Source organism: Lepus europaeus, chromosome 23, assembly GCF_033115175.1.
Source record: "Lepus europaeus isolate LE1 chromosome 23, mLepTim1.pri, whole genome shotgun sequence".
In the NCBI taxonomy this organism is placed as follows: domain Eukaryota; kingdom Metazoa; phylum Chordata; class Mammalia; order Lagomorpha; family Leporidae; genus Lepus; species Lepus europaeus.
Window position 1 is genome coordinate 20,405,607 of NC_084849.1, and position 13,060 is coordinate 20,418,666.

Genomic DNA, 13,060 nt, shown 5'->3' on the forward strand with positions numbered 1-13,060 from the left:
CTTGGTCAAGTCCCTCAGCACCAGCACATCCCCCTGCGTGGCCCCTTGGGCCACCCGCTCCCTCTCGCGGGCCACGTCCTCGTCCTCCTGCCCCAGGGCTGGCAGCAGCCTCAGCGAGGGCCTGGGGACAGAGACGCGAGTGGGCCCCAGCCCCCCGGCCCGCCGCCCGCCGCGTGGCCTCCACTGACCGCTGACACTGACCGTGGCAGGAGGCGGCGGCGATGCTGCAGCAGCAGTGTGACGAGGAGGAAGATGGGCCCCTGCACCGCCATGGCCAGGAGGTTCTTGCCGACCACCGCCCAGCGCAGCGGAGACTGGAGCTGCCTGTGCCCTGCAGGGCAGGGGGGAGGGCGGTGTGCTGGGGGAAGCGAGGCCTCTCCGGGTCACCCTGGATTCCCCTCCCTCACTCAGGGCCTTAGACCTCTTGGGATCCGATCCAGAGCAGAGTTAGCTCCTGGCCTGTAGCGCTCTGTCTGCACCTGGCTGTCTGCCCCGGGGCTGTGCCTCCCCTCCAGGGTGGTCCCCAGCCGCTCTCACCCAGGCGCTGGAAGGCGTCAGCCAGGGCCTGGTGCTGCACCATGTCGATGAGCCCGCGGCCCAGGCAGAAGTGGGGGAAGATGAGGAAGACGCGCTTCAGGACCCGGCTCACCTCCTGCAGCTTCTGGGGGACGGCAGAGGGGGGCAGTCAGGGGCGGGGCTGATGCCCGGCCCCGCCCCCTCTCCAGCCTCGCCCCACCCTACTGGATTGGAGAAGAGCTCCAGCCCCGCCCCCGCCCCGCCCACTGGGTCCGAGAAGCACTCCAGCCCTGGCCCCGCCCAGGCCCCGCCCCGCCCGTGCTCCAGCCTCGCCCCCCCCCCCGTCCAGCCCTGGCCCCGCCCCGCCCCGCCCACCGGGTCCAGAAGAGCTCCAGTCCTGGCCCCACCCCCGCCCACCCCGCCCCTGCTCCAGCCTCGCCCCCCTCCAGCCCTGGCCCCGCCCCGCCCCGCCCACCGGGTCTGAGAAGAGCTCCAGTCCTGGCCCCACCCCCGCCCCACCCCGCCCCTGCTCCAGCCTCGCCCCCCCCAGCCCTGACCCCGCCCTGCCCCGCCCACCGGGTCTGAGAAGAGCTCCAGTCCTGGCCCCACCCCCGCCCCACCCCGCCCCTGCTCCAGCCTCGCCCCCCTCCAGCCCTGACCCCGCCCTGCCCCGCCCACCGGGTCTGAGAAGAGCTCCAGTCCTGGCCCCACCCCCGCCCCACCCCGCCCCTGCTCCAGCCTCGCCCCCCTCCAGCCCTGGCCCCGCCCCGCCCCGCCCCGCCCACCGGGTCTGAGAAGAGCTCAGTCCTGGCCCCACCCCCGCCCCACCCCGCCCCTGCTCCAGCCTCGCCCCCCCTCCAGCCCTGGCCCCGCCCCGCCCCGCCCACCGGGTCCAGAAGAGCTCCAGTCCTGGCCCCACCCCCGCCCACCCCGCCCCTGCTCCAGCCTCGCCCCCCTCCAGCCCTGGCCCCGCCCCGCCCCGCCCACCGGGTCTGAGAAGAGCTCCAGTCCTGGCCCCAGCCCCGCCCCACCCCGCCCCTGCTCCAGCCTCGCCCCCCCCAGCCCTGACCCCGCCCTGCCCCGCCCACCGGGTCTGAGAAGAGCTCCAGTCCTGGCCCCACCCCCGCCCCACCCCGCCCCTGCTCCAGCCTCGCCCCCCTCCAGCCCTGGCCCCGCCCCGCCCCGCCCACCGGGTCTGAGAAGAGCTCCAGTCCTGGCCCCACCCCGCCCCTGCTCCAGCCTCGCCCCCCCCAGCCCTGACCCCGCCCTGCCCCGCCCACCGGGTCTGAGAAGAGCTCAGTCCTGGCCCCACCCCCGCCCCACCCCGCCCCTGCTCCAGCCTCGCCCCCCCTCCAGCCCTGGCCCCGCCCCGCCCCGCCCACCGGGTCTGAGAAGAGCTCCAGTCCTGGCCCCACCCCCGCCCCACCCCGCCCCTGCTCCAGCCTCGCCCCCCCCTCCAGCCCTGACCCCGCCCTGCCCTGCCCACCGGGTCTGAGAAGAGCTCCAGTCCTGGCCCCAGCCCCGCCCCACCCCGCCCCTGCTCCAGCCTCGCCGCCCCCCCCCCCCCGCTCCACCCTGGCCCCGCCCCGCCCCGCCCCGCCCACCGGATCAAAGAGGAGCTCCAGTCCTGGCCCCACCCCCGACCCGCCCCGCCCCTGCTCCAGCCTCGCCCCCCCCTCCACCCTGGCCCCGCCCCGCCCCGCCCCGCCCACCGGATCAGAGAGGAGCTCCAGCACGAAGGTGGCCATGCTGCCGTTGATGCCGATGAAGAGGTTGACGCAGGTGAGCACCACGTAGGCCGTGCTGGGCACGGAGAAGAAGAAGGAGGCCGGGTACATGAGCGGAGTGATGGACCAGCTGCGGGGGCGGCGGCGGGGCGTCACGGGGGCCCGGAGCGCCCTTCCCGCCTGCGCCGCGACCCTCGGAGGCCGTACGCCCTCTCCACGGGGCGTCCATCCCCCCCAGCAGTGGGCAGCGGGGGGAACCAGGAGGGTGGGGGTCGGGGTCTCACCCATACAGTGCAGCAGGGACAGGAGTGCGGGCGGGGGGGGGTCAGGACACCAGAGGGTGGGGGGCGGGGGCGAGGTCTCACCCGTACAGCAGCAGGGACAGCAGCGCGGGCAGGTGGAGGGGGTCAGGGTGCGCTACAGGGTCGGCGTGGGGGTCTCACCCTACAGCAGCGTGGTCAGGTGGGGGCGTCAGGGCGCCGGAGGGTGGGGGTGGGGGTCTCACCCGTACAGCAGCGTGGTCAGGTGGGGGCGTCAGGGCGCCGGAGGGTGGGGGTGGGGGTCTCACCCGTACAGCAGCGTGGTCAGGTGGGGGCGTCAGGGTGCCGGAGGGTGGGGGTGGGGGGTCTCACCCTACAGCAGCGCAGTCAGGTGGGGGCGTCAGGGCGCCGGAGGGTGGGGGTGGGGGTCTCACCCTACAGCAGCGCGGGCAGGTGGGGGCGTCAGGGCGCCGGAGGGTGGGGGTGGGGGTCTCACCCGTACAGCAGCAGCAGGGACAGCAGCGCGGGCAGGTTGGCGGGGGCCACGTAGGCCCTCGGCTGGAAGGCCAGGAAGATGAGCACCACACTGCCCGCCGGCAACAGGTAATTACACTGCGGGGGGGGGGACAGCGGTCACCCCCTGCCATCCCCGACCCCCCCGGACGCGCCCCCGGCCAGAGGGGGCCGGGCCCCACACACCATGTCCCAGAGGAAGTTGCTGAGCCAGTACAGGGTGGGCGGCAGGCCCGCCACGAGCTGCAGGTGCGTGGCCTGGCTGACCCGCTCCTCGATGAGGACCAGGGTGAAGCTGGCCGGGACGAAGGACATGGCGAAGACCACGCAGATGGACACGAGGACGTCCGTGGAGGAGGCCATCCTGGGGGGAGGGCAGAGTGGGCACGGCGGGCCGGGGGCGGCCAGGCCGGGCGCAGCGGGCGCACGGGCAGGCACTCACAGCGCAGCCTCGGACAGCTGCTCCTTGGTGAGGTTCAGGGGTTGGTTGAGCGTGGTGATGGGGTGGTTGAGCGTGGTGATGCGGTGGGCGCGGCGGGCTGGGCCGGGCGGCAGGCGGGCCTGGAGCAGCGCGTTGTTGGCCCGGTTGAGAAAGGCCACCATGGCGTGCCAACCCTTGTTGTTGAACCAGATCTGCGCAGGGCCGAGCGAGCCTGAGGTCAGGGCATGGAGCTGGCCATGGGCAGCTGCCGGCCCTGCTGCCCTGGCTCCCACCTTGATGCTGTCCCAGGCGTCCAGGCCGCCCGCCCAGGCCGTGAGGTTGTTGAGGACGTGGTCCAGAGCCCCGCCAGGGGCGGGGCTGAGCAGTGCACGGAGCTCCTGCACCGTGCGGCCCACCTCGCGCCCCGAGGGCAGGCTGGAGTCTCGGCCCCCCAGCGAGAAGCCCCCGTACCTGCGGGGCAGAGGCGGAGTGACCGTGGGGCGTGCTCCCGTGGGCAGACCCAGCATGCCTGACCGGTGCAGAGGCCCCGCCTCACCTGACCTCGTCCACCCACTTCTTGGTCTTCAGCCTGCAAGGGACCGGGTGGAGACAGGAGAGGGGGCGTGAGGGGGGGCGCAGACCCTGCCCTGCCGAGGGCCCCAGGGCCGCGCAGCTCACCCCTTGCGCACCAGCCCCGCGTAGGTCTTCACCAGGAAGTCGGCCACGTTCCGGCCGGTCAGGTTCTGCACCACCTCCCCCGAGCTGCCCACCGCCTGCGGAGGCGGGGGGCCGCCGGCTGCAGCCGGGCAGTCGGGGAGCAGGCGCCGGGCGCCGGGCCGGCTGCACTGGCAGGCGGGGGACGGGAACTCCGGGGTCCAGTTCCCGACGGCCAAGGCCTCGGCCACGTTGGCAGGAACCTCGGGCACCAAGAACTGGCAAGCCAGGGGTGACGAGCACTCGGGCAGCCTGCAGGGTCAGTGCGGGGGCTCTGGGCTCCCAGGCAGGCTCGGGGAGCACGCCCGGTGCCCCCTGCGGTCGCTGGCCAGAGCCCAGATGAGGCCAGAGAGGGGCAGGAGCGGGGCTGGGGCGGGGCCGGACAGGGGGCGGGGCTGGGGAGGGACAGGGACTGGGGTGGAGCTAGGGCAGGGGTGGGGCGGGGCCAGGCAGAGGCTGGGCGGGGCCGAGGCGGGGCCGGCGCTCACCGGTGGGAGGTGTTGTGCAGCTCCGGCTCCTGCAGCCCCGCCTCGGCAAGCAGCATCTCCAGCAGGTGGGCCCTGCCCGGGTCCCCTGGCGCATCCTCACTGCGCATGTGCAGGCGCGCAGGGTCAGCGCTGTGCCCGCAAGCCCCCAGCCCTCCCTGCCCCAGGCCCAGGCCCCTGCACCCACCTGAAGAAGGACACCTGGGCCCCGTACATGGCCGGACTGAGCTGCAGGGCCGGGTAGTGCCCGGCGGGAGGCACGATGCGGCTGAACACCAGCGCGAGGCCCACGAAGAGGGCGGGCAGCACCATCTGGGGGAGCCGCCTGTCAGCTCCGGCCGCCTCCCCGCAGGCCGGCGCCGCCCCGCGCCCGCTCCCGGGCCGGCCCCTCACCTGGGCGAACAGGCCCCTGCGGCTGCGGCGGGCCAGCAGGAAGCGCTTGAGCAGCAGGGCCCGGAGCTGCTGGCGGGTCAGCGCCCAGCCCCGCACCTGGCCCGCGCGGCCTGGCTCGGCGCCGTGCAGGGCCCAGGTCTCCGGGGCTGACCCGGCTGCGGGGAACCAGAGGGTCAGTGGCGGGGCAGGGGGCACGCGGGGAGGGGCCGCGGGGGTGTGGGGACTCTCACCCGGCTCCCCGTTCTCCAGGGCCGGCTCCTCCGGCAGAATCCTGAGCCCCTGGCGCAGCTCCGGGCCGGCTGGGGATCGGCCACCTGCAGCCGCATCGGGGGCGGGTCAAAGGCAGGGGGCGTGGCCGGCGGGGGCGGAGCTACGCTTGGGGCTGGGCTTAACCCGGACCAGGAGTTGGCAGAGCAGGGGCCGGGGCCGGGTCAGGGGCCAGGTCAGGGGCTAGGTCAGGGGCAGGGCCAGGTCAGGGGCAGGGGCAGGGGTCGGGAAGCTCCCGCTGTACCCTCCCAGTCTGGGTCTGTGTCTCTGTCCGCAGCACACTGCTCCACCACCTTCAGGAAGATCTAGGGAGGCGAGGCGGGGGCTCAGGCCGGGCACCCGCCCCTCGCACGCACTGTGGACCCCCGGGGGCCTTCCATCATAGGCTCTGCCTCCACGCGCCCAGAGACGCCCCTGCTGTCCGTCAGCCAACTCGTGTCCACCTCCTCCGGGCAGCCCACCCAGCCCGCACCTCCTCGAGGCTGGTGTCGGAAATCCCGTAGCCGGTGAGATCCAGCTCCCCCAGCTGCTGATCCAGCTCCTGGAACAGCCGGACGAAGCTGCCGTCCTGGGCGCCCGCGTAGGGCAGCGCCAGCACCAGCTCGTGCGGCAGCTCCTCCACGAGCCGGGCACCGGGCACCCAGCGCCGCACCAGGGCCAGGAGCTGGGCTGCGCCTGCGTGGACGTCACTGTGCGTCAGGAACCCCAGATCCGCTCGGCACCGCCCAGCCCTGTCCCCCCACCTGCTGGGGAGGGAGCTTGGGGAATCCACAGGGGGTCTGTCCTGCAGGCAGGCCCGGGGTCAGAGGTCAGGGTTTTGGCCAGGGTAGGGGACAGCCAGGGTCAGCCCTCACCCGCGGTGGCTCCCTGGCCGCCCGGCTCCCGGCTATGCTGCACATCAGCGCCACCCTGTGGACAGAAGGGTACCGGCTGGCACGGCCACGGGGCTGGACAGCGCCTGGGGGTCAGGGGCCCCGGGGTGGCTCCAGCCCTTACCTTCTCAGAGGCGGTCAGGGGAGGCGGCCTCTTGGCCAGCGTCAGGTAGTATCCGGAGCCCAGGTGGCGACGCAGGAACAGTGGGGACCCGCAGCAGCACAGCCGGCCCCCGGCCACCACGGCCACGCGGTCTCCCAGGAGCTCCGCCTCGTCCAGGTGGTGTGTGGACAGGATGAGGGTGCGGCCTGGGCAGGGAAGCCCCCCCGCACGCCGTCAGGCCCCCGCGCCGCTGGCTCAGACACCCCCCCGCCCCGCACGCCCTCACCTTCGCGGTATTTGAGCAGCAGCTCCCAGATGCCACGGCGGGAAGCGGGGTCCACGCCGGCCGTGGGCTCATCCAGGATGACCACGTGGGGGCCGCCCACGAAGGCGATGGCCACGGACAGCTTCCTCTGCATCCCGCCTGGGTGGCAGGCGGGGCGCTCAGTGGAGCACCCCATGCTCGCTGCCCCACTCCCTGTCCCCCACCTGTAGGCCGGGCTGCCTCTGCCCCTCCCCCACCCGAAGGCAGGGCAGCCCCCCTCTCCGTCCCTACCTGTGGGTGGGGCTGCCCCCATATGCCGGCTCTCCCCGTGGGCCCCCATCTCCTCCCCCCACCCCCGCTTCCCACCACCCCGCCCCCTCCCCCACGGAGGTGGCCCCGTGAGCCACCCACCCGAGAGGTGCCGGGTCTGCGCACCCCGCTTGGGGACGAGCCCCACGTCCTGCAGCAGCCGGTCCTGCTCGGGGCCCACGGCAGCTGCACTCAGACCTTTCAGCCGCCCATAGAACCACATGTGCTCGTCCACCGTCAGCCTGCGGCCATGGGTGACGAGATAAAGCAGCTACCATGGTGGGCAGGGCCCTGGGGCCGCCCCCCCTGCCTGCCTACCCAACTGTCGCCCCGCTCACCCGCCCCCCCACCTGCCCCCTACCCCCCAGTCTGTCCCACCCACCTCCCCACCTGTCCCCCCGCCCGTCCGTCCCCCGCCTGCCAGCCAGCCCGGGGACGCACAGGTCGAAGAGCACGTTGTGCTGGGGGCACACGCCCAGGTGGGGCCGGACGGCTGCCATGTCAAACCGGACATCGTGGCCCAGGACGAAGGCCGAGCCCCCGCTGGGTGGGAAGAGGCCGCTCAGGATGGACCTGGGGGGGGGGCACAGAGGAGGCATCCACTCGAACTGAGCACCTGCTGTATGCACGCCCCCACAGGCAAAGCCCCCTGCCCTCTGTGTGCCCTGCCCCCACGGGACAGAGGGAGAGGCTGGGCCCAGGGGAGGGCGGGCAGGGCCCTTGCTCACAGCGTGGTCGTCTTGCCGGCCCCGTTGTGGCCCAGGAAGGCGGTGATGTGGCCCTCGTAGAAATCCAGGCTGAGGCCCCGCAGGGCTGGCTGCGGGCTGCCGGGAAAGCGCTTCTCCAGCCCCCGCAGGGAGACCCCGGGGTGCAGGCCGGGTGGCGCCTCCTCCACCAGCACTGCAGAGAGACACAGGCTCGGCCCCGCCCAGACCCTGACGCTGGCCTTCGGGAGGGGGGCTGGGGGCTCGGGGCTCCGGGGCGACAGAGGTGACAGGGGCTGGGGCTCGGGGCTCTGGGGGCTACAGAGGTGACAGGGGCTGGGGCTCAGGGCTCCGGGGGTGACAGAGGTGACAGGGGCTGGGGCTCAGGGCTCTGGGGTGACAGAGGTGACAGGGGCTGGGGGCTCGGGGCTCCGGGGGCGACAGGGGCTATGGGGCTGGGGGCACCCTGGAGGTGGCAGCATTGGGCCGGGGGCTGGGGTCTGCATAGCCTGGTTTTCGAGGGAGGCTGGGGGTGCAGTGGGAAGCAGCTGCAGCCTCACCTTTCGGGTCCTGCGGGGCAGGGGGTGGGGCAGGACCCTTAGGGGGCCCCGGCCCACACCAGTAGCTCCTCCGGAAGGGAAAGTTCCATGGCTCAGGGATGCCGTACTGGCCTGGGGGAAGAGCGGCCACCTGTGCTTGAGCCGTCGGTGTGGGCTCGGCCACACGGCAGGAACCCTCCCCGAGCCCTGTCCATCCAATGCGGGAAGCCCCGCCTTCTCCAGGTCTCAGGGGCTCCGGAGGCCCCGCCCCTCCCGGGGCCAGCACCACCCAGCCCAGAGGCCCCGCCCCTCCCGGCGTGGTGAGCCGGCCCACCTGGGCACACGGCCTCCAGGTACCAGGTGGCCAGGCCGTAGAGCAGGGCGTCCAGCAGCAGCAGGCCGGAGACCTGGGCCAGGCTGAAGACGTCGGCCGCCGGCCCGCTGCCCAGGTTGTCCCACTGGGCGCCCTCGCCCTGCTCCTCCAGCAGCGCCAGGCTCTCGCAGCCGAAGCCGAAGGCCACGGGCGACAGCAGGCTCTAGGGCGCGAGCGCGGGGGTCAGGGGCGGCCGAGGGCCCTGCCGGCCCAGCCCCAGCCCCAGGCGCCCGGAGCCCTCACCGCGGCCACGCGGGCCCCCGCAGGCAGCTGGTCCCGCCAGGCCACGCACAGCACGTAGGGCAGGTAGAGGGCGAAGTAGGCCAGGCCCCCGCAGGCGGCCGCCAGGTTGGCCCGCGAGAAGAAGGCGCTGAGCAGGAAGCTCTGGGCCACCGTGGCCACGGCGAAGGCCGCCAGGAACAGGAAGAGCACGCCGGGGTGGCTGTAGGGGAGGATGTCCCCCCGCTGCGGGGCGGGCGGGGCGCGGCGGTCAGCGCGGGGCCGGGCGCTCCGAGGGCCGCGGGCGCGGGCCGGCCGGGCGCGCACCTTGAGCACCAGTACCAGCAGCGCGGCGCTGAGCAGGAAGGGCCCCAGGCTGCTGAGGAGCCAGGCGAGCCAGAGCACGGCGCGCCCCAGCCCCATGGCGCGCATGGTGTCCCGCAGCCGCGTCTCCTTCTCCCGCACCACGGCCTTCACGGTCAGCGCCACCGAGTAGATCCAGGCCAGCGTCAGGAACAGCGGCAAGGAGCGGCTCAGCACGCGCAGGAACCTGGGGCGCAGATGGCGCGGCGCGCGGGCTGGCTCCCGACCTGGCCTGGGGCGCCCCGGACGCTGCCCTCCCTCCCCGGGGGCCCCGACCCCTCGCGGCGCCCCGCTCAGAGCCGCGGGGGCGTCCACGTAGCAGGGGTACGGCCTCTGCCGCAGGTGGAACCCAGCGCTGGGGGCGGCGCCGCTGAGTACGCGGACGGCCGCGCGCTCCCCGTGCCCCGAGACCCTGCCCTCCTTGGGACCCCGACCCCTCGCGGCGCCCCGCTCAGAGCCGCGGGGGGGGGGGGCGCTCCCACGTCGTCCATGTAGCATGGGTACGGCCTCTGCCGCGCAGGTGTAACCCGGCGCACGGCCGCGCGCTCCCCGTGCCCCGAGACCCTGCCCTCCCCCGGGACCCCGACTCCTCGCTCAGAGCTGCGGGGGCGCTCACATGTCGTCCACGTAGCAGGGGTACGGCATCTGCTGCAGGTGGAAGCCGGCGCGGGGGGCGGCACCGCTGAGCACGCGCACGGCCGCGCGCTCCAGCAGGTCCTGCAGGTACACGAAGCCGCCCCACACGTAGCGCAGGTCGGTCAGGGGGTCCGCCGCCGGGCCGGGGTCCCAAAACCTACGGGAGGGTCCGGCTGGAGACATCGCAGCCCTCGCAGCGGCTCTTTTAAGCACTTGGCTCCGCCCCCACAGCCCTCAGCCTGAGCCCACGCCCTTCTCACCCCAGGCCCTGGGCCACGCCCCCACGTACCGAGACCCCCGCCCATCACGGACCCAACCTGGTCTTAGGTGCCCTGGGCCCCACCCAGCCTGCCACCATCGCACCGCCCCGTTTCTGTCTGTCCGTGTCCCGCCCACGTCCGCCCGCCCCCACCTGTCCCGGATCTTATTGGTCCTCGTGACCTCATCGATGTCCATGCGGATCTTGAGACGCACGTGGCCGGGCCCCAGGCCTGGAGCTGGGAGCTCCGTGGGGTCCAGGGGGTCCTCGGGCCCCAGGAAGACCACGCCCGCCCAGAAGCGGTGCTCGGCCAGCAGCTGCAGCGCCCGGACCTCCAGGGCAGCTTCGGAGGGCAGGGCCTCCAGCTTGTCCAGGGACACGCACTGCGGAGGGGCGTGGGGGCGGGGCAGGAGCCTGAGTCCGCAGCTCTGGGCTCTGCCCGCCCCTCGGTCCCGCCGGGTCCGCCCCCTGGGCCCACACCTCCATCACTCGGCCCAGTCCGTCCATCAGGCGATCCAGGTCTGCGTGCGCCGTCCGCCAGCTGTAGCCGCCCAGGCTGGGGTCCAGGAAGGCGCTGAGGGCCTCGGCCTGCTCCGGCCTCCTGCCTTTGTCCCGCATTCGCAGGAGCCTCTGCGGGGCCGCGGGTGAAGGTGGGGGTCTGGCTGGGCCCCTGCCTGCCGCGGGGCCTGCTGCTACCTTCACGGCTGCCCCCTCCCCCACGTGGAGCCAGCCCCGGCCTCACCTGCAGCACGGCCATGTTCGCGCTGTCATTCATGAAAGCGAAGATTTGGGGGCCCAGCGTCCTCCAGGCTTCGGGCAGGTCCCTCAGCATGGCTAGCTCCTGAAAGGTCTGGTTCACCTGCGGGGGAGCGAGCGCTGCCCACTCCGGCCACCGCCCTCCCTGCCCCGCCCCCGGCCCGGCCCACTGCTAGGGAGGCGCCGCCCACTCCGGCCACCGCCCCCGGCCCCGCCCACTGCTCAGGGAGGCACCGCCCACTCTGGCCGCCTCCCCCTCCCGGCCCCGGCCTGCCCCGCTGCACCCGGCGCCCCCTCACCTGGGCCATGAGCTGCCGGGTGAAGTTCGTGTCAGGCGTGAACAGCAGCTTCCCGTGCAGGAGCGGCTTCAGGAACCTCCAGAGCAGGCGGGACAGGGGCCGGTCCTCCGGAGCCCCCAGCAGCTCCACGCAGGTGGGGCCTGGGCGCGCGCGGGGGGGTGCCATGAGGCTGCACGCCGACGCCCACCGCCCCACCCCGCGGTGGAACCCCCTTTGGGCCGGGCACTCACTCAGGCTGCCGACAGGCAGGGCTGGCACCGGCTCCGACCCCACAAACTCCTTCAGGTCCCCGGCTTCGAACCAGTTGAGGGAGAGGCCGGCCGGGCTGCTGGAGCCCGGCGCACTGCACAGGGTTTCCCATACCAGCTCCAGGGGGCTGCCCGTGCCTCGGGGTCTCTGCAGCAGCGCCCGCAGCTCCGCCAGGCTGGACAGCGACCGCAGCTGGAGGGAGGCCAGCAGAGGGCGCTGCAGTCCCCGCCGTGGGCGCCTCTCGCTCCCTCCCTGTCCGGCTGTCCTGGAAACCTCCCGGGCGGGTGCCCAGGGCTGCCCATCGCCTCCTTCCCGCGCCCCATGGGTGGGGGCCTCTCACCTCCTGGGCCAGGTCCTCAGCAGCCTCCACAAAGCTGCCCAGTGTGGACACTAGAGGTGTCTGGGGAGAGAGACGACGAGGGTGACAGTGACCTTGACTCAGCACTCACTGGGGTCAAGTGCTCTGCCACCTGCCCAGGAGGCCCAAACCATCCAGGCCCCCGTTATACAACCAGAGAAAGGGGGGCTCGGAGACCCCGCAGGGAGTCTTCACCAGGCACGGGAAGGACGGGCAGGACGAGGGACGTCACAGCAGGTGCCGGGGACAGCCAAGCACAGGCCTGGAGGCTGGAATCACCCCAGAGGGTCAGCCCGGCCCCGCCCCACCCGGCTCACCCCGGGCAGCAGTGTCCCCAGCAGCTGAGTGGCCGGTGAAGGTCGCTCCTGGGACAGAAATCGGGCTGCAGGAGGCAACGTGGCGGCATGGGGTTGGGAGAGCCCTGGCCCGAGACCCTCACTCCCACTGGGCCAGGGCCGCACCTGCTGGGGGACCCCGGCCCCCTCACCTTGGCTGCCGGCCGCCCTCAGCACCGGCATCAGCTTCCCCAGGCCAGCCAGCGTCCGGCGGGCACTGGGCCCCCCCAGCACTGCGTGAATGTCGGCCAGCAGCCGAGAGACCCTGGGGATGGAGCGGGCAGGAGGTGGGGGCTCGGGCGGCCGTTGCCGCCCCCTACCCCGGGGGCGCCTGGCTGGCGGCGTCCCTGTCCGCCGGGGCTCACAGGGAGTCGTTGAAGTTGTCCAGGCGTCCGGGCTGCTCGCCGGGCGTCGGCCGGGGGAAGCAGGTGTTGTTCAGGGTGCACAGCAGGCCCTGCAGCCAGGGCACGGTGCCCGCCGACGGCAGCGGCTTGTTGGCGAAGTGGCCTGGGAGAGAGGTGGCTGTGCACGGTGACCCGCTGGCTGCCCGCCCCTGCCCCCGCCCGCACTCAGGGCCCGGGCTCACATTCGTGGTGCTCCAGCGCAGGGTGCGAGTGGCGCACGGCCACCAGGATGAAGAAGAGGAAGAGCGGCCACAGCACCTCCACCAGGAGCTGCACCTGGCGGGCGCAGCCGGGTGAGGCCCGAGGCCCTGGGGGCGCGCCTGCCGCCCCGGGCCCCCGCCCCCGCCCGGGCGTTACCGGCTGTCTCCTGCGGTACAGGAGGTTCTTCCACAGCAGCAGCCGCAGCTGCGCCCAGAAGGCCATGGTGGGCCTGGACGCGGACGGCACGGAGGGTCAGGCCGAGGACGCGCTGTGCGGCTGCGGGCAACACCCCGGCCCCCTCGGACCTCGGCCCCGCATCGCAGCGCGCCCCGGGTTCCAGGGAGCAGGGCCAACAGTAAGGAGCTCCTCGAAGGCCCGCCCCCAGGGTGGGGCAGACCAATGGGAGCCGCGCCCGGAGCAGCTCTCGCTGCTCACTGGCTGCCAGGGCTGTCGCTCACCGGCCGAGCCCCTCGCCGGCCCCGCCCCGAGCCGCACCGCGCTGGACCCCCGGTGTCCGCAG

General features: G+C 74.0%; 1 protein-coding gene across 1 annotated transcript; it reads right to left on the minus strand.

Moving 5' to 3' along the window:
- Positions 1–12,765, minus strand: ABCA7 (ATP binding cassette subfamily A member 7; the record flags this gene model as incomplete). Its single annotated transcript, XM_062182318.1, has 38 exons — positions 12,697–12,765; positions 12,522–12,615; positions 12,301–12,442; positions 12,088–12,200; positions 11,918–11,982; positions 11,583–11,642; positions 11,224–11,434; positions 10,994–11,133; positions 10,681–10,797; positions 10,419–10,568; positions 10,092–10,321; positions 9,660–9,836; positions 9,008–9,230; positions 8,705–8,926; positions 8,423–8,624; positions 8,110–8,220; positions 7,574–7,745; positions 7,287–7,418; positions 6,948–7,087; positions 6,558–6,695; positions 6,293–6,477; positions 6,151–6,205; positions 5,769–5,971; positions 5,541–5,601; positions 5,260–5,343; positions 5,030–5,184; positions 4,824–4,948; positions 4,640–4,738; positions 4,116–4,403; positions 3,994–4,026; positions 3,731–3,908; positions 3,459–3,649; positions 3,203–3,380; positions 3,000–3,115; positions 2,229–2,373; positions 538–661; positions 202–331; positions 1–121 (listed from the first exon to the last, which is right to left on the minus strand). Coding segments are annotated over exons 1-38 (5,376 nt in total), but the record flags the coding sequence as incomplete, so codon positions are not given.
- Between the last annotated feature and the right edge of the window lie 295 nt (positions 12,766–13,060).